This window comes from Callionymus lyra, chromosome 15, assembly GCF_982586985.1.
Source record: "Callionymus lyra chromosome 15, fCalLyr1.hap1.1, whole genome shotgun sequence".
Taxonomy (NCBI): Eukaryota; Metazoa; Chordata; class Actinopteri; order Syngnathiformes; family Callionymidae; genus Callionymus; species Callionymus lyra.
Genome location: NC_141832.1, coordinates 23072612 through 23092598, shown reverse-complemented (window position 1 = coordinate 23092598; position 19987 = coordinate 23072612). Strand labels below are relative to the sequence as shown.

General features: G+C 43.7%; 1 protein-coding gene and 1 long non-coding RNA gene across 3 annotated transcripts; one reads left to right on the top strand and one right to left on the bottom strand.

Moving 5' to 3' along the window:
* Positions 1 to 7144: 7144 nt before the first annotated feature.
* Positions 7145 to 7531, top strand: LOC148065407 (uncharacterized). Its single transcript, XR_015713401.1, has 3 exons — positions 7145 to 7213; positions 7284 to 7349; positions 7425 to 7531. It is a non-coding gene; the product is annotated as an uncharacterized LOC148065407 (long non-coding RNA).
* Positions 7532 to 10507: 2976 nt separating this feature from the next.
* LOC148065406 (lipopolysaccharide-induced tumor necrosis factor-alpha factor homolog) lies at positions 10508 to 18664 on the bottom strand. 2 transcript variants are annotated; one of them, XM_087809104.1, is made up of 5 exons: positions 18558 to 18663; positions 11816 to 11865; positions 11652 to 11744; positions 11411 to 11597; positions 10508 to 10819 (listed from the first exon to the last, which is right to left on the bottom strand). In XM_087809104.1, exons 2-5 carry the CDS (start codon positions 11856 to 11858, stop codon positions 10702 to 10704), a joined length of 441 nt encoding a protein of 146 aa, XP_087665230.1. In that variant the 5' UTR covers positions 11859 to 11865; positions 18558 to 18663; the 3' UTR covers positions 10508 to 10701. The 2 variants fall into 2 exon arrangements, with proteins under 2 accessions (XP_087665230.1, XP_087665229.1); XM_087809103.1 differs by having other exon boundaries at positions 11411 to 11744; positions 18558 to 18664.
* Between the last annotated feature and the right edge of the window lie 1323 nt (positions 18665 to 19987).

Below are 19987 nucleotides of genomic sequence, written 5' to 3'. Positions count from 1 at the left end.
GCGCGGGCGCTCTCCAGGTGCGGGTTTGGCAAAGGTAGCGCGGTGAGCCCGGTCGATCTCCGGGGGAGTCGGCAGGATGTCGGACCCCAAAATCTCCTGGAGCAGGTTGGAAAAATATTCCGTGTGGCGTCCGCTTTCAGTGGATTCGGGAAGACCAAGGATCTTTACGTTCTGGCGTCTACTTCGACTTTCAAGGTCGGTCACTTTACTTTTTAGCTTAGCATTAGCCTCCGTTACGCTGGACAATGTGTTTTCAAGGTCCTTAACACGCTGGGTCAGGTCTTCTGCTGCGAGTTCTAGGGAGGAGACTCTTTCATCGTGGTCATCCACCTTTTGTCTCATCTGGTCCAGCTTGGAGTCCATTAGGGCAAACGATGTGTCGATGTCACGATGCTCTTCCAGTAGCGCAGCGATAGCTTCCATGCTAACGGGAGCCTTGTCCTTCTTGGATTTGGTCGCTTTTGAGGCCATTTTCAAAACTTTGAGAGTTGGTTGAGTTGGAGGGCAATGAAAGTGCGTTACCAGAGTAGTTTTTCTTCTGTCTGCAGGTGTCGCATAGGTTGGTTTTTGGATGAGTTTACCGGAGCACACGTGTATACACCCTACACCATCACACACCCAAGCAGAAGTCCCCATTCGTCTATTTCTGACGTATCTAACTTAAATAACAAATGGTTTTATTTGTATAACGGCACTTTATTATTATTACTTATTTTGTCAGAACAAGAGGAGCTATGCATGGCAAAAAAACACTGAATTCCATGAGAAGAACTTATTGCCTACTGTAAAAAAAATGGTGTAGGGTCCATCATGTTATGGGGCTGTGTGGCTAGCACAGGGACTGGAAACCTTGTTAAAGTTGAGGGCCACATGAATTCCTCTCAGTATCGGCAGATTCTTGACAAGAATGTTCAAGAATCAGTCACAAAGTTGAAGCTACGCAGGGGTTGGATTTTTCAGCAGGACAATGATCCTAAGCACTGTTCAAAATCCACCTAGGAATTTGTTAGATTAAAATGTATTATACACTATATGTATACGCCATACTTAAATGAATGCTAAGAAGATATTCAAAATATAAAGTATAAATTACTAGCTTCATCTAAGAGCTTAAACATTGAATACACATTCACAATCAACATTTCACTCAGATTGATTTACACTGTTTTGAAGGCAAGCTTGGAACAGACTTAGAGTCATGACAATGGTTATTTAAACGTATTTGTCTGCCCTTTTCACACCTTGGGTCGTGGATCAAAAGAACAAAGCAGGGGCACATCTGTGAGGGGGGGGGGCTAGTAAGTAAGTAAGTAAGTAAGTAATTTTTATTTGTATAGCGCTTTTCCAGACCAGGGTCACAAAGCGCTTAAACAATCAAAACAATATTCAATGAATTATATATTTTAAAGACAGGAATTCCCACTGAAGAACATTTGAATGATTAGTAAAGGAAACAAAGTTGGAAGAACTCTCCACAGGAGATCGTGACACAGGGAGTTTGAAGGAACCAATAGGGCGATATGGGGAGGACCTCTCGGCCCGGAAATTTGCCTTAAATATAGCGATATTTCTATCATTCGGGACCGTCTTTCCCGGAGCTATTGACCTGTTGTCAGGTCAAAGCTTGTATCTTTGTTTGACTTGAAGCGGCGAATAAACGACCCGTTACACTCTGCATTGACCTTTTTTCTCCATAAAGCAAAGTATTAAGACCCGGAGGTGACGTCGTGTTGGAGCGACGGAAACGGACTCCAGTTCCAACCGTTTTAAATGGTGCAAGTGACAACGGATTTGTAGTGGAGATTCTTGGACGAAAAGAAGGCGACTGATTGAAGTTTTTCTCAGCCAAACGAATGGGCCCAAACTAAGGTAAGCAGAAAACCTTTTATTTAATTTCTGCATTTAGTTTCGTCTGGCTGAGTTAATCGATGTCTGAAGCCGTGTGAGTGGATGGGTTGTGGATTGCTTCCGCTTGTAAGGCAAACGAACATATAGCTTGTTGTCGTGGTGTGGTTTTCCGTTACGACTCTCGGCACATATAGCAACCACAGATTGAATAAAATTGGCTTGGGATTCTTTCGAGTGGCAAATATATCTCTATTAGCACGTTATCAAGGCATTTATTTCACCCTTTTAGAGAGGCTTAACCCCCGAGAGTACGAATGGTATGTTTTCTTTAAAATAGGCTTTTATAGGTTAAGCTGCCTTATGAGTTTATGAGTTATTATGATAAAAAAAACAAAAAACTTTCTTGATTAATGCAACGTTAACGCTAATGTGTGTTTTTCAAGTTTTGAATAAAACATTTTATAGATAAGCTTTCTTAAATTTCTATTGGCTAAAGAAGATCGTTTTTTTTCTTGTAAGTTTTATGCTGCGAGTTTATTTTTTAAAAGAAAGAGTAAAAACGGCTTACTTGGTCTTTACCAAGTTATATGAAAAAGTAGTTTTACTGTCAACTACCGTAGACTTCTATTGGTTAAAAAAAGGCGTTTTTTCTTGTGAATTTCATGTTGCAAGTTTTTTATAAAGTTTTTTGTCATTATAAAATAAGTATTCAAGCGTGTTATAATATTTTGGGGGGAGGAAAAAATGCATTTCTTGCGAGGTTGGTGCCGCAAGTTTATTGAAACAAGTGGAAATACTCTTGTCGTTTCTTATGTTTACGTTGGTTGCTTTCTTGACTAATGCGACGTTAATGCTAATGCGTGTTTTTAAAGTTTTGTGTAAAGAGATTCTTCAGTTTCTATTGGTTTAAAAAATATTTTTTTCTTGTAAGTTCTATGAGTTTGTTTTTTTTAAAGGGTAAAAATAGCTTCCTTTGATCGTCATATCATAATAAAGTTTGGGATTATAATATAAGTGTTCAAGCGTGACAGTTCTCTTATAGAGAGGGAGACGAACAGTTGGTGTAAAAATAAATAAAATAAAAATAAATAAGGAAAAAATAAAATAAGAAACGGATTTATCTGAACTGCGGGTAAAATGGCAGTCTCGTGGAATAGGATCATCATGTGGTGCTGTATTGTTTCGCTTTGTCAGTTTATATGTGGAAAGAATGAGTCTGTTGGATCGGAAAAATGAAAAATGTATGAATGGGCTAAAAAGCAGAGAAAGGTTTGAAGTCTGCCTGACTGGGACAGGGAGATGCCTGAAGAAGATATTCTTAAAGAAACTGTGAAAAACATTACCATAGAACTTGAAGTCATTAAGGGGAGAAGAACAAGAATGTTGTTTAGCGATAAATGCAAACTGGCTCTTTTGGAAAAAACTTAAACTGATAAAGACAGATTTTCTATGCTGATTGAATGGTAAAGGAATGATTTCCAAAGTTCAGCACAGGTGAGGTCAGACAACATAACAACCCAGTTTCAATTCTGCAGAAATAAAAGTTGTATGTTTTTCTTGTATTTAACGAATATGTCAAGTTCTCCTTTTGCAGTTGAAGGAGACAAAGGAAGCCTTAAAATGACCTAACAAAGGTCATGGAGCAGGCCTGGCGGATCTTTGCCTGGTTTCATGCGGCTCTAAAGTTCTAGTGTTGTGTCGTTCGCGAAGGATTTGTTCGAACGAACGATCTTTTGAGTGAACGTACTGAACCGAATGTGATTTATTCCTTTCTCAGTTCAGTTGAACTCAGCCGCGACTGTGCCGGTGGGAGGGATTCTATTCTATTCTATAAGACTTTGCTACAGAACATTTAGTTTTATGTTGGCACAGATTCGTTCAGTGAACGAGGATTCATGTTCGGCTGTGAACAAACCTCAAGATCTTCTCTATTTGCTCAATTTCTCACGAATGTCTGTGCACTGGTCCTTTTCCGTGTATGCACCGGGCGTCCTTTTTTTTTTTTTGCATTGTCCCTTAAGTGCAGTGAATGTGAACCTCGGGTCTGAATCATTAAACCTAGTAATGGATAGTTTTGCTGCGTTCAGGAAGTAGAAGACATTTCAGTCAGGGCTCCATAAGCACTGAGTTAGGGATTTGGTGAATGAACGGACTGAACAAATCCTATTAATGAATGGATTCTAGTGATTCAGTACAGTCAAAAGAACTGCTGATCCCATCACTAAAACATTAATATCGAAGTTTGGGTTTGTGTATTTTTTAATGTGTTCTCTCCGCTTGAGTTCAATACGTTCAACGATGAAAATACCGCAAAGTTTCCCAGTCGGGACAAGATCTTTTGAGTAAAAAATTTGTGTCAAGTTCGCCTTCAAAATGGCAGGGAAAAAATGCACAGCCAAACGAAAATCTGAAGATGAACACAGGACGTTTTTAACAGAATGGGAGAGTTTTTATTTTTTTGTTGAGCGTAATGGAAAGCTCATTATGCCTTATGCCTTATTTTAAAGCGTCAAATCTTCAGCGCCATTTCAGCTCACTCCATGCTATCATCGAACAGGAATTTCCAAAAGGAACTGAACTCCGCAAGCACAAGTTGGTCACTTTGAACGTCAAACGGGCTGCGCTTAAGATACTGTCAATATTTGGGTCAACATACGTCTGCAAGTCTGTATTTCCTTCCTGAAACACGTGAAATCAAAGCATCGATCTGTTCTGACTGACACCCATGTGAAAGAATTGCTTCGAGTGTCAACAACTGAATACAAGCCAGATCTGAAGAGGTTTGTTCAAAGCAAGAAATGCCAGAAGTCCCACTAAGCAACATGCATAGTAAGAGAAAAAAGACATTTTAATTATTATATTTTTGTTTGTGGACTTGGTTGAACTGAGACTTGTGTGTGTGAGACAGTGCACACAATGTTCATTGTTGAAAATGACTGAACCGTGGTCTGTAGAAGTCAAATTCTGTCATTATCATGCTGGTGTGTGACATTTACAATAAATCTGGCTAAGCAAAGGTCTGTGTGTGTGTGAGGAAGGGATGAGGTGATGTTCATGTGTGCCCATGTGTATGATGTGGCTCTTTGCAGTTACACAGTAGAAAAATGTGGCTCTTAGGCTCTGACTGGTTGGCCACCCCTGTCATGTAGGATCCAGTTTTAAATTTGCATTCAGGAGATACCTGGAATGTGACACAGCAGGTGGTGGCACCAACACCAGTGCAGAACAGTCACACCACCATAAGAAGAAAACCTGGTAAAATAACATCTTAAGACTCTCACAGGGTTCCACAAGGAGGACTACAGCGGAGACAGTGTAGTTAAACAGAGGGAGTTGGATCAAAGTGATCTATGAGATGATCAGACAACAGTAGCCCAAAGGACAGGTAACATAAAAAGATATTATGTGTCCTCTAGGGGAAATTGATGTATGAATGGAATGAATGGAATGAGCAATGAATGAACAGTGAACAGTATTGATGAAAGTGATGTTCCTAATTTGGGGATTCCTGGTATTATGTCCTAATGGGGGACGCCCCGGGTAAATCAAGGCGAAAAAGAAAAGCAAAATGAAAAGAGAAGCAAACAAAAACTAAGAATGAAAATAAAACTTAAACTACACTAACAATAAAAATTAACTCATTTAGATTAAAACTAAAACTGAACTAAACTAGATTTAAAATAAACTAAAGAAGAAACAAAATATATATTAAAAGTAGAAATTAAAAAAAATAAATAAAAAATGTTAATAGAACCAATATGGAAATAATAAAAATACAAAATAAATACGAACAACAAAACAGAGGGGGTAAAAGTAGATGTAGTGTGGTCGACTCATACTGCCAGATAACAGGCACGAGGGCAGCGGACGTGTATATTACTCTCTCCTACCAGGGTCAAAATCAGTGGAGGATATAAAAAAATCAAGTCAAGGGAACGCAGGATTTTCTGACCTGGATGAGTAGACGCACTCAAAAGCATCAACCACCTTCCCCTTATCAGAAGAAACAAGCGGATAAGTACATGGGGAAATTACCCAATTCTATTACATTATTAAAAAACATTTTTTTGGTCAGAGCTACTCCTGAATGAAGGTTATTTGTGTGTAGGTTGAAGAAGATGGACTTGGACAAGATCGAAGAAGACGGATTTCTGGGATCGGTTTTCCCTCTGCACACCTGGAATCGGGACATGGAAGAAGAGGACTAGATGACGAAGAAGAACAGTCACACCGACTATGGAAGATGAAGAACAAACAGACCGACTGCAGATGAAAGAATGATGAAAGACCACTTCTGAATAAGGCCAAACCTTGTGTCACTGTTTAAAAAATATATTAATATTGCAGACATATGTTGATATTTTCGGTTATACATATAGCGTGTGCAGGTACATGATAATAATATGTTGTTGGGAAGATAACAACCATTGATTAAGAAAATTGGACTTTTTTGTTTATGACGTGACCTATAAAGGCCACGTCAACAGGGGGAGTTGTTAGATAAAAAATTATTATACACTATACGTATACGCCATACTTAAATTAATGCTAAAAAGATAATCAAAATATAAAGTATAAATTACTAGCTTCATCTAAGAGCTTAAACGTTTGAATACACATTCACAATCAACATTTCACTCAGACTGATTTACACTGTTTTCAAGGCAAGCTTGGAACAGACGTAGAGTCATTACAACGGTTATATAAACGTATTTGTCGAAGAACGAAGCATGGACACATCTGTGAGGGGGGGGGGCTAGGAGACAGGAACTCCCACTGAAGTACATTTTAATGATTAGAAAAGGAAACAAAGTAGGAAGAACTCTCCACAGGAGATCGTGACACAGGGAGTTTGAAGGAACCAATAGGGCGATAGGGGGAGGACCTCTCGGCCCGGAAATTTGCCATAAATATAGCGATATTTCTATCGTTCGGGACCGTCTTTCCCGGAGCTATTGACCTGTAGAGCTGCCGGCAAAGAGTTCGGCCGATCGATCGTAAAAGCTTGTATCTTTGTTTGACTTGAAGCGGCGAATAAACGACCCGTTACACTCTGCATTGACCTTTTTTCTCCATAAAGCAAAGTTTTAAGACCCGGAGGTGACGTTGTGTTTGAGCGACGGAAACAGACTCCAGTTCGTTGTCTGTGGCTATAGGAGGCATCTACAGGCTGATCTTGCAGCAAATAGAGGCTCTACTAAATATTTGTACAGCAAGTGACCAACTGATGCAGTGATTTTCCTAAGGGATGTGCAAACTTTTGTGTACCACTTCATGAATTGTACCCACTTCTCTGCAGGAGTCTTCTAAGGGATGACCCAAAGAAATTCCTCACACTGAGAAGCTGCTGTCACTCAAATATGAGGTATAACATCTCTTTGCTAAATTTAAAATTGACTTTAATTCCTCATCTATCAAGTCATCATTTATTTCAGAGTCTGGACTATGAAAAACGTGAGAACCAACTTTTTCTGGAGGAGGAGAGAAGGATGAGTTACATGGTGAGTTTTGATCAGATACTGGTGAGTGTTCTTGTCATTTCCTATGATGCACTAACACGAAACATTTTTTTGAAGAGCTTTCGATGTCTGGAGATCAGCCGCTCTGTGGTTTGTGGTCTCATTGGCTTCCTGACTGGTCTCATCGCCTGTTTCATTGATATCTCAGTGGAGCAACTTGCTGGAATCAAATTGTTGTTGTTGTTGAATAAAAAGTTTTAAAGAAAAGTATCCAAATATAATGATGTATAAAAAGATTTGTCTGTGTGATATTCCTGTGTGGCAGTTATGAAAGGGAAATCATTTTGAGGTCAGTAGAAAGAAACTTTCCTTGACTGGTGACTGTCATGATGCGAAAGGAAACCCAGGAGCAGAAAATATCTGTTCATCAAACTTGACAGTTTATTTAGGAGCAGGCAGAGCAGATAGGCGAGAAAACATACCAGGGTCAAAACCAGGAAGGCAAAACAATCTCGGACAGGAGTCTAGAACAAGAAACAAACACTAGATAACACGGGACAGCGAGTGTGACGAACCGAAAAGACAGAGGGAGAGTGAGCAGAATAAGAAGGCTGCCAGCAATCACTGGCAGCTGAAGAACGGGAGAACACAAGACATAACAGTGCCCCCCATCAAGGGACCGCCACTGGCGGACCTATGCCCACCATGTAGCAGACGAGAGGAGGACAGGGGGGACAGGGAACGAACAGGCAGAAGAGAGAAAAAACCCAGAAAAAAAAAAAAAAAAACCCAGAATGAGGCAAGACAGAGACAACTGTTATACAACGTGAATTCGTTTTAGCTGTGGGTTTTGGGTGATGAAACGACTCTCTTAGTCCGAGCATTGAACTCTTCAATCAGGCGGGGGTTCGAGAATGTTCCGAGTGTGCTCCCAGGAACGGTCCTCAGGCCTGTAACCCTGCCAATCCACCAGGTACTGGTAGCCCCGACCAACCCGCCAAGAGTCGAGGATCTTGCGTACCTTCTCACCCTCAACCACCCTAGGAGGGGGAGGAGGTTTAGAGGCTGGAACCAGTGGGGACACCCTAGCGGGTTTAACCTTTGATACGTGAAAAGTGGGGTGAATGCGCATCTCCTTGGGAAGGCTTAGGCGGACCGCGACAGGGTTCACCACCTTGGTGATGGCATAGGGTCCCATGAATCGGGGAGCGAGCTTACGAGAAGGTAGATGAAGATGGATGTCTTTAGTGCTGAGCCACACTTGGTCCCCCACCTTGTAGGCAGGGGCGTCTAAACGCCGCCGGTCAGCAGCAGACTTGGCAGAGACCGCCGAACTCAAAAGTTTCTTTCTTGCCTTGAGCCAGGTGGACTTGCACCGCTGTACCAGAGCCGACGCCGACGGGACTTGGACCTCCTCCTCGAGATCCAGAAAGAGAGGAGGTTGACATCCGTAGGCACACTCGAACAGACTCATTCCGTGGGGGAGGACGTGAGGGAGTTGTGCGCGTACTCGACCCACGGGAGAGCCTTGACCCAGGTGGTGGGGGCGCCGGAGACCAGGCAATGGAGGGAGGTCTCTAGGTCCTGGTTAAACCTCTCCGTTTGGCCATTGGCCTGGGGGTGCCCGACCCCGGGACTCCTCGGCAGGTTGACGAGTCTCGATGCGGGTGACCAGCTCGATCATCTCGTCCAGGGTCCCCGGCAGCGACAGCAGGATCCGGGGAGCGAGGGCCTCGATGAAGACCTCCGCGGGAGTAGAGTCGGGCCAGTTGCTTTCCGCTGCCAAGATGTGGAACTGGAAGGCAAAGTCCGACACATGCTGTGCCCCTTGGCGCAGGCGGAGGAGAGATCGAGCCGACTCTCGACCCAGAGGGCCGCGCTGAAAAATGCGCTCCAGGGCCGTGGTGAACTCCTCCACAGAGTCACAGATTGCCGACTGCCGTTTCCACTCAGCCGTGGCCCGGGCTTCCGCTCGTCCGCACAACAGAGAAAGGATATATGCTACTCTGGTGCGTTCGGTCGGGAATGCAGCAGAGTTTAGTTCAAAGTGCATGCTGCACTTAACGAGGAATCCACTCACTTCAGCGGAGAAAAGGGGAGAGCGGTTGAGTGCGCCGGTGGATGACGCGGCGACGGTAGAGGCACTCACCGGACAGCGGCGACGGGGTAACCGGTGTCGTGGAGGTCCTGGCAGCGAGGGCAGGTCCGGAGGGCAGGAACTGGGCGGAGAGCACCTCCATCTGTTCGCCCAGAGCTTGGATCTGTGCCGCCATGGGGGCCACTTGATGACCCAGCATCTGCTGCTGGGAAATGTGCTGGGCAGCCATTGCCTCCATGCCGTGCCTCAGCTCGGCGAGGGAAGAAGCGCTCCTCACGACTTGCTCACGGTAAGTCGCGCCGGGCTCGGGGGAATAACTTTCCGCTGGGTTAATTTTTGGTCGGTTCGTTCTGTCAAGGTGTGGAAGGAAACCCAGGAGCAGAAAGTGTCTGTTCGTCAAACTTGACAGTTTATTTAGGAGCAGGCAGAGGTATCGTCAAAAGCAGTCCAGGATAAACAGCGAACAGGAATGATATCAGAAAAACAGGTCAGGGGCATTGGCAGGCAGAAAGGCGAGAAAACATACCAGGGTCAAAACCGGTAAGGCAAAACAATCTCGGACAGGAGTCTAGAACAAGAAACAAATACTAGATAACACGGGACAGCGATTGTGACGAACCGACAAAGACTGAGGGAGAGTGAGCAGAATAAGAAGGCTGCCAGCAATCAGTTGCGGCTGTAGAGCACGAGAAGACAAGACAGGTGAAGACAATAACTAATCAGCAGAGGAAGAGACCGGAAAGGAAACTCACAGACACAGAAGGGAGCAGGAATCAAAATAAAAACAGGAAACACCAAGAAAGACAAACGAGACATAACAGTGACTCCCTACAGACATAGAACAATTTACAGAAGCAGGGAGATTGTCCATCTCCCTCATCCTCTGGGCTGTCCTCAACTCCTTCTTCGTCATGCTGGGAGCCATCATAGTTGCTTTCTTTGAGGATGAGGTAAAAAACCTCCATTTGTTTTGTTTAAAATGTGCCTTAAATCATCCAAACCCTTGTGCTTTCAGCCAATTGCAGCTGGAAGTGGAATACCTCAGATCAAGTGATGGACTTCAAACAGTTTTTTTTTTTTTTAAGGAAAGTAAACAATCCCCTCACAAGCATAACAGTTTATTATAAATGTATGTACAATTCTTCATCTCAATGCAAAACGTGCTTTAATAATTAAAAACGTTGGGATGGTCAAATGTGCGATTCTACCGTAGAGACAAGAGTCAACTGAACTCTTAGGATGCTGTGTCACATGATCTCATGGGCTGTTACCATGTCGACCTTTTGTGGAAGCTGATCATTTACAACACTTCCTCTTCTCCACATGCAGCACTCTGTTACATCGCGGGCACGTGTGGTGAGCATCCTTGAACTTTTTCATCAACAGTGGAATCAGGCAGCAGCACAGCACCAACCTGCCGGACACACAGACACTGGTAAATATTTCAAGCTACATGAGAGTGACATTTTCTTTTGACATCCCTGATGAGCATTTTGCTTTTTTTCACTTTGATGATAAACCCGTTCCTTCCAGCATATATCACAATGTACAACCAAACCATGACTGTCATAGATCAACATTTTGACTCAACAAAAGGTATCAATATATATTTAAGGTACATTTGTTCTAAGGTATTCATATTTTGTATCACAAGAATTTATTCCTCATTGAACCTTGATGTTACACTGTAACCTAGGCAACGAACGGCCAAAGTGTCACTTATTACCCTTTGACAACCCATGCATGTCCCCCATTGAAAGCACTGTCAAATACAAATAAATATATATATATACAGTACATATATATATATATATATATATATATCTTTCTAATTTAAGAGTTGAGTTTGGACAACTTGAAAATAATGCACGTTTCATTTCTAGTCAGCTTGTTCTTTTTCTTTCGGCAGTTATGTGCCGTTTCAGTGCTTTTCTCCTTCATCATGCTGTTAAAAAACATAATTTTAAATCTGTTAAGATTGGATTATCTGCTCTCTCACACTCACCCGCAGCAGATGAACAGCAGACACATGAGCCAGGCGTACGTCCCTGCTTTGTAGGTGACGTTGGTCATGACCTGCTGCTGGCAGGTGGGACAGGTCGTCATGCCGGCGTTGTATCCAAGTGACGTGTCATAGCTCACATATTTCCTCTTGTCGCCGTCTGCACCTTGATTCAGACCGCCTGCGAAAACTGTGAGCAGAGTTAGGAGCTGATGTGACAACAGGTTAGCATGATTCCACTCACCTGGTGTCACATTCGCAGCACCGTCTTTCTCATCCGGAGGAGTAAAGGGCGAGTGCAAGTGGTAAACCTTCACGTTTTCACCCTGGCCCTCCACTGAGGCAGAAGAGATGGTGAAAACATGATTTATGTGACCACTGTTGGTCAACGACAGGGATGATACTTACTTGGTATAACGTAGGGAGGAGGTTGTTTTATTGGATTTGACATGTTCTTGCTGAAAGAAAACGTTAAGATTGTTGTCAATAAAATATAATAAGCAGGAAGAAGTGCTGCCACTAGGGGGGATTATTCCCCAAATGCATTACTTTTGTGTCTTAATATTACGCATATTAAGGTTTCCCTTATTAGGTTTCAGCTGTTATTGAAGAACTGATTAAAGCTTTTAACTCGTTAGATTATTTTTGTTAATCTATGTGATACATAGATACATAGTTTAACCCTTGTGTTATCTCAGGGTCAAAGTGACCTAAAGGCCCGAAAACAAAATGTTTGAGGTGTAAGGGATACCTCAAACATATTTGTTTTGATGAACGACCTCCACCACTGCATATGTATTTCTAGAAGCCAGGGAAGTCGTTCACCTTGATCCATAACCAACATAAAGGATAAAACACTTACATTTGTTTTAGGGCCTTTGGGTCACCTTGACCCTGAGATAACACACGGGTTTAAGTGTTGGTAGGTACTGGTAAATGAAAATAAAAGTATTTGCTACTGAAATGTAAATAAGTGGAAACTAATATTTAAGATTCAATGTATTTTCTTCATAGAATAATGTACGTAATGAAGTAAAGTTGAGTTGACAACTCAGCTTAAATGAAATTAAATAGTTTAAATTTAAAAATAAATGATATATATATTTGAACGTTTACATTATTTAATAGTTTCTGGCAGCAAGATTGTGATTGTGATCATTATAAAAGACAACTTCTGCTCTTCAAACAACACATTTTTTAGTAACGTACAGGCTGACGGCCATTTTCATGCCGCTGTAAGAGAAAGTAAATAGGTCACATCAAGTGAGGTACATGAGAGTCACTTGATGTACAGATGACAACTCATACTTATTCAACTCGACCTTGAAACCACAACCCTGTCCAAAAACACATCATTGTGCGGCCTTTTGTTAATCTAATCCTGTTGACGCTCATGAAGAACAGTCATGTGATGGTTTCAGTGAATTAATGATGCTGAAACAGGAAAAACCAGCTTCAAACATGAACATGAATCTTTTGTTGCCTTTTCTATGAAATCAGGAAACACACTTTCTGAGACTTGGTGTTCTGACCATACACGCTGTCCTTCCTGACCACATGGAGCAGCATCACTGTTATCACAGTGAGGAAAAGCAGAAAATGACAGATTGTCTTTGTTTCGTCCACACCTATACGTCTCACCCGGAATGCAGCTGGACCAGATGTTTCTCGAGGCCACAGACTCAGAGGGTGTGGGGATCAACTGGCTGCTAATGCAGATTAAACTCGTCACTGAGATCCATCAGAGACTTGTGAAAGAAGTCCATCGAACTCAAGTCCATAAGAAAATATGTCAAATCACACTTCTCTTTTCTCAACAAATCAATATATTATTTCAATCTTCTTATGTGTAGCTCCTTCACAATGGACTGCAGCATCTCTACCCTGTGTCTCTCACAGATGACAAAGCTATGGGTTGTTTTTTAACCACCAAAATTCGGCGGTCACCAGTTAGTAGCTGGAAGGAAGTGAAATGATCCTGGGAAACTGGCATTTGTCATGAGTCTACATGTTCCTCCTTGTGTTTCCGGTTTTATTGTGAAATCCATTCTGTGTCTGTGCTAATCTTACTTCCCCCCTGTCTGAGTAGCAATTGTTCCCAGCCGTGTCTTGTTAGTCCCGCCCCCAGCTGCTGCTGATTGCTCCCTTGTGTTCTTAAGCCCCCACTCCCTGTCACGTCCTTTGTCTTGTTGTCACCGTTATCCAGTACCTGTATCCTGTCGTTGAGAATTCCTGTTTCCTACCCTGTCTCCTTACCTTTGTCCCGACCAAGACTCCATTCCTGCCTGTTGTGATTATCGACCTGTTTCTGCCACTCGACGCCGAGTTTGCCTTCCCCCTGTTTTTGCCTTTTGTTGCCGTTTCCTGGACAGTTTGACTACGCCTCTGCCTTCCCCTCTGAATTAAACCAAGTCTATGCAAATTACCTCTGTGCCTGGGTTTCTGCGTTCCATTCCATGATAGTACGACGAGACCACTATGAACCCAGCAGAGAGTCCTTTTCTCGATGCTCCGCGTTCACACCAGGAGCAGACGGTGATGAACACTTCCGCCCTTGCTACAATGCAGCTGGGCATGGAAACCATGGCTGCACTGCACGGCTCTGTGCTCCAGAGTCTGGAATACCAGATGTCGGCGATGGCCGCCCAACTCCAGCTCTTCGGCGAGTCCGGCTACCGCGCCGGCTCCAGCTTCCACCATTGAGTCCGCTGTGGTCGCCCTTCTGGTTCCACACTCCTCCATGATCGTCCTGCAACGGCCCGAGTGTTTCTCCGCTGCCTTTCCCAACGTCTCGCTGCTGAGCGGTCGGGCGGCAGAGCGGTCGGGCGGCAGAGTGGGCCACGGGTCGCCCCTCTGCGACTCTGCGGAGCTGTTCACCATGGCGTTCCAGCAGACCTTCCAGCGCATCGTTCCGGGAGAGGAAGCGGCGTCTGCTCTTCTAAGAAGGACGGCTCCATTCTCATTTTTTCGCCAGACAAACAGTCACACCACCAACACGTGCGTCTAGTGTTAGAGAAGCTATTAGCTAACCAACTGTTCGTCAAGGCTGAGAAGTGTGAGTTTCATGCTGTGACCGTCTCCTTCCTAGGTGACGTTATTAGTCCTGGTAGGATAGCCATGGACCCGGTTAAGGTTCAGGCAGTCGCTGACTGGCTCACTCCCGATACCCGAAAGGCACTTCAACGGTTATTAGGATTTGCGAACTTTTACCAGAGATTCATTAGAAATTTTATTTCTTTCTGCTCTCCCCTCTGTGCCCTGACCTCAGACTTTCAGCCTTTCCACTGGATCCCGGCCGCCGAGGGGGGCCTTCCACAACTGAAGGAACGCTTCACCTCTGCCTCGATTCTCTGCCAGCCTGATCCCCACCAGCAGTTCCTGGTCGAGGTGGACGCTTCTAGCACGGGGTCGGGGCCATCCTCTCCCAACGCTCTAGCACAGACGGTAAGGTCCACCCATGTGCGTTCTTCTCCCGCAAACTGAACCAGGCTGAGAGGAACTATGATGTGGGAGATAGGGAGCTGCTGGCCATCAAGGGCGCCTTGGAGGAGTGGCGTCACTGGCTGGAGGGAGCGGAGAACCCTTTTGTGGTATGGACAGATCACAACAACCTGGAATATATACGCACTGCACGACGCCTGAAACCTCGCCAGTCCCGCTGGTTCTTGTTTTTTGCCAGGTTTAAATTTGTTGTTACCTTCCGTCCTGGTACCAAGAACGTTAAGGCCACCGACCTGTCTCGGATGTACGACTCACTGAACTCCGATCAAGCCCCTGAGACTGTGCTGCCTTCCGACTTGGTGGTCGGGTCCCTGGTCTGGGAAAGTCGAGGACCGCCTGTTTGTGCCTGAACCTCTCCGTAAACAGCTATTGCATTGGTGACACTCAGCCAGGTGGTCCTCTCACCGGGGCAGCAACGCACCCTGACTGTCATCCGGCGGTGGTTCTGGTGGCCTGGTCTGCAGCGGGACGTGTGTGAGTACGTGGCGGCGTGTCCCATCTGTGCTGCCAACAAGCCGTCTACTGCTCGACCCAAGGGAAAGCTCCAGCCCCTGCCAGTGCCCGACCAACCCTGGTCCCACATCTCCATGGATTCTGTCACCGGGTTTCCGCTGTCTGAGGGCATGACTACTGTCCTCACCATCGTCGACCGTATCTCGAAGATGGCGCACTTTGTTCCCCTACCCAGGCTTCCCGACGCCAGAGAGACTGCTGAAGCGGTCCTGAACCACGTTTTCCGCCTGCACGGCCTCCTGAGGGACATTGTCTCGGATCGGGGCCCCCAGTTTTCTTCCTGGTTCTGGGCCGAGTTCTGTCGCCTCATCGGTGCTCGCACAAGCCTGTCCTCAGGGTACCACCCCCAGTGCAATGGGCAGACCGAATGGGTAAACCAGGACCTCGAGACCACCCTGCACTGCCTGGTTTCCCGTTCCCCCTCCGTCTGGGCCAAGGACCTGCCCTGGGTGGAGTACGCCCACAACTCTTTGACCTGCGCCTCGCCCGGACTTAGTCCGTTCTTTTTTTTAATTTTTTTTTTTAGAATCCCTTATTAGTCCCGCGAGGGGACTTCAACCATTCACACATACTGATGGGAGTAGGCTGCACACTTGCGCCAAGTCTACCATCAGGAGCAATCAGGGTGAAGTGTCTTGCTCAGGGACACAACGACGCAAGCTTGTCTGGAGCTGGGATTGAACCTGCAACCTTTTGGACTGCAGGCAACCACTCTACCATCTGAGCTATGTCGCCCCACCGTTCGAGTGTGCCTATGGCTATCAGCCCCCACTCTTCCCGGACCTGGAAGGGGAAGTCCAGGTACCATCGGCAGCGGCGCTGGTTCAGCGTTGACGGGACACCTGGGCGAAAGGACGCCTAAAGTTCCAGAACTCTGCAGCCGACTGCCAGCGCTCAGAGACTCCTCCCTACAAAGAGGGAGACCAGGTGTGGTTGTGCCCAAAGGACATTCATCTTAATCACCTGTGTCACAAACTGTCGCCCCACTACATTGGTCCTTTTACCATAGTAAAGATTGTAAACCCTGTCGCTGTACGCTTACGTCTACCTAAGACCATGCGCATCCATCCTACATTTCATGTGTCTAAGTTAAAACCGGCCTCTGGTTCCGGCTTCCAGGCCTCCCCCTCCTCCTCGTGTTATTGAGGGTGAGACTGTGTATACTGTTAAGAAAATAATTGATTCCAGACGCCTGGGCCGGGGTTTTCAATTTCTCATTGAGTGGAAGGGTTATGGACCGGAGGAGAGGTTGTGGGTTCCAGGTCGTGACATCCTTGACCCTAAACTGATTGAACAGTTTAAATCCAAAATCAAAGCTAAGGGTAAAAAGAACTAGCTTCTAACTAACGACCTAACTCTCTCTCTCTCTTGTTTTATTGTTTGAGTGTCCCTTGCTTTTTGCTCTTGAGTCTTGGTCTTGTCCGTTTTGTCTTGTCCCCCAGTGTCCTCCTCTCTTTGCGCGGTCCGGCTGGCCTAGGTCTTCCGGAGGCGGTCCATTGAGAGGGGGGCACTGTCATGAGTCTACATGTTCCTCCTTGTGTTTCCGGTTTTATTGTGAAATCCGCTCCCTTCTGTGTCTGTGCTAGTCTTACTTCCCCCCTGTCTGAGTAGTAATTGTTCCCAGCCGTGTCTTGTTAGTCCCGCCCCCAGCTGCTGCTGATTGCTCCCCTGTGTTCTTAAGCCCCCACTCTCTGTCACGTCCTTTGTCTTGTCGTCTCTGTTTTCCAGTACCTGTATCCTGTCGTTGAGTATTCCTGCTTCCTACCCTGTCTCCTTACCTTTGTCCCGACCAAGACTCCATTCCTGTCTGTTGTGATTATCTACCTGTGTCTGCCCCTCGACGCTGAGTTTGCCTTACCCCTGCTTTTGCTTTTGTTGCCGTTTCCTGGACTGTTTGACTATGCCTCTGCCTTCCCCACTGAATTAAACCAAGTCTATGCAAATTACCTCTGCGCCTGGGTTTCTCCGTTCCATTCCGTGATGGCATTTTAATTAGATATTGTCATTTATTACAGCAAATCTTATAATGCACTGCTACAGTTTATTCTATCAGATTTGATAATGAATCAAAGAACAAGAAACAAGGCTAGATACAACCCAATTGCCACAGATTTGTATCTATATTCTGTAAATTAGATATTGAGAGACATCATTCATTCATCAGTCAACACTTTAAATGTGTAAAACAGTATTGGATTATAACATATATTATTTTTGGCATTTAAAGTGTACATTGTTTAATTCTTTAAATGAACTGCTAATTGGCAAACTCGAAAGATTAAGACTGATTGAAGATGATGGACGTGATTGTTATTTGGGATCAATAAACTACTTTAGTTGACGATCAACTTTCTTGGATCAAAAACATATTCCTCCAAGTGTTCCGGTGAGGCGACATTGTTGCCATACTTATATGTCAGTCGTCAGCCTGGACACCTGAGGAGATCAGGGCGCGGCTTCCCGATACGCTCATGGTTTGCATTGTAAGAATTCTTGAAGAAAGATTCGCTTCAGGTTTTTTAGTGTCAATTGGGGAAGAATGTAAGTGTGACGATAAGTGGATCACAGTGATTGATCAGATCACTAAGTGAGCATTGTGTAATTTCAATTTGTTCAGGAAAATCATCTTTGAGTGAAACTTAAATGTAAAACAGGCTTTTTCTTTGACTCTTACTCTGAGTCTATGGACCGACAAATGGGATGAATTAAAACCTAAAATATTAAACATGAAAGCTAGTCTTAGCTAGTGCTAAGATAATGTGATGATTATGAGGCTAAATTCAAAAGCTATACATTTGCTGTTCAAATGGAACATTTCTCCACTTCAGCCTTTAAAGCTCTTGTAAAATGCTTTCTATTAGCATCAAGATTTGAACCCACGTCAGCTCCACTGCGTCTTTGACAATAAAAGTCATTTGTATGCCAGTTTTTGTTTGTTGTTGCTGTAGCTGTGTCTCTCACTGAAAAACTCAGTTCCAGTTCCTGTTTTGTTTTGAATGACAGAGACAGTTTCATTAATTCAATATAACCTACACATGTAATTAACTAATATTTAGTAATTTAATCAATATTAGAATCAATTTCAAACATTCTGACCCAAATCATCCAAATATAAAATCAACCACCAGACTCTTACCTGTCTTTTACGTGCGGAGATGCAGGTGTGTGTGAGCGTCACTGATGTACAGTCCAGACAGATACCAGCTGATCACCTGTACTTCTTCTAGCCTCTCCATGGACACGCCCCTGTAGCCCCACCCACCACCATCACATCTGGAATGAGTCATGCATACAGGCGTACCTTTAGAGCGCTGAACTGGTCTTCATTACTTTGTTCTCAATGTCTGAGAAACTAATGAGGGTGTGTGTGTGTGTGTGTCACTCTAAAAGTGAGAATAACAGGTTCCCATCCTGCTGACTGTCGACACTGATCTTTCACAAACTATCAACTAATGTTTACATGAACAAAAATCGAAATATATACTTTATCACTGAATAAAAATATCTTCACGAACTTCAAGTAGATGCAATTTAACATGCTGAGCCGTGAAAGAATCACATATTAAATTTTTCCATTTGTGTAAAAATCCTCGAATACTTTACTCTCAGATCACATGGACAGAAGTTGAGACTTTTATCAGCATCATTCCTGAAAAGATTATCATTCATTTCAGGCAGCAAAATGAATAATTGTGAGCATGCATTTCAGTGAAAGTAAAAGTTGATATTGTGTTTAATTTGGTGTGGATGTTAGCTTCAAAACATATCCATCGATCCATTCATGAATCCGTTTTCTATCGCTATTACTACCTTTTCATTATTCTAGAAAGGTCTTGTGTTTAATGGATTTTCAAACATCCATTAGATATAAAGTGTATTAATAAAACTTTACGGATGATTTTATGACTGTTTATAATCATGTACCGACGCATAATTTCCTCAATGTGGGAAGAATAACGGTATTATCTGATAACTAATCTAATAAGGTTAATAAATAAATGCATACATCAAGAGTTCATTAGGGCTCGTAATTCCCAACAATGACTAGAGTCATGGATAACGCAGCACGTTCTATAAACTTTAAGGAATGTTTATTTTGTTAAAGGAAATAACGTTAACTCTGGAAAACGCTATTAACACTTTGATTGATTCACAATTTGATCAGAGATCAGAGATTATATGTCATTTGTGAGCACATTACTTTTAATCATTCATATACGTTTTTTTAACGATAAACCATAAAATAAACCTTCTGAATGAAGTCATGGGTTTATAATGCAGTATTCAAATGACTTTGATTGAAATTGTAAATTACCTGTAGTGAAATACAATAAATTGTATGTAACTTGTAAGTACAAAAACTTCAATAGTAAGTACAACCAAGACAAGTCAATCACAGAAGGTAAATAAATCACAGTAAAATGAAATACACTTTTGAATTATGCCTGGGGAAGTTTGCCCCAGGGCCTCGAGTTTGACATGTCTGGTGCAACCTTTCACCTAGACAGGTGTCATCTAGAAGATGTTTGTCAGTAGATATTTGGTTGAAGAAAGATCTTTTTTTTC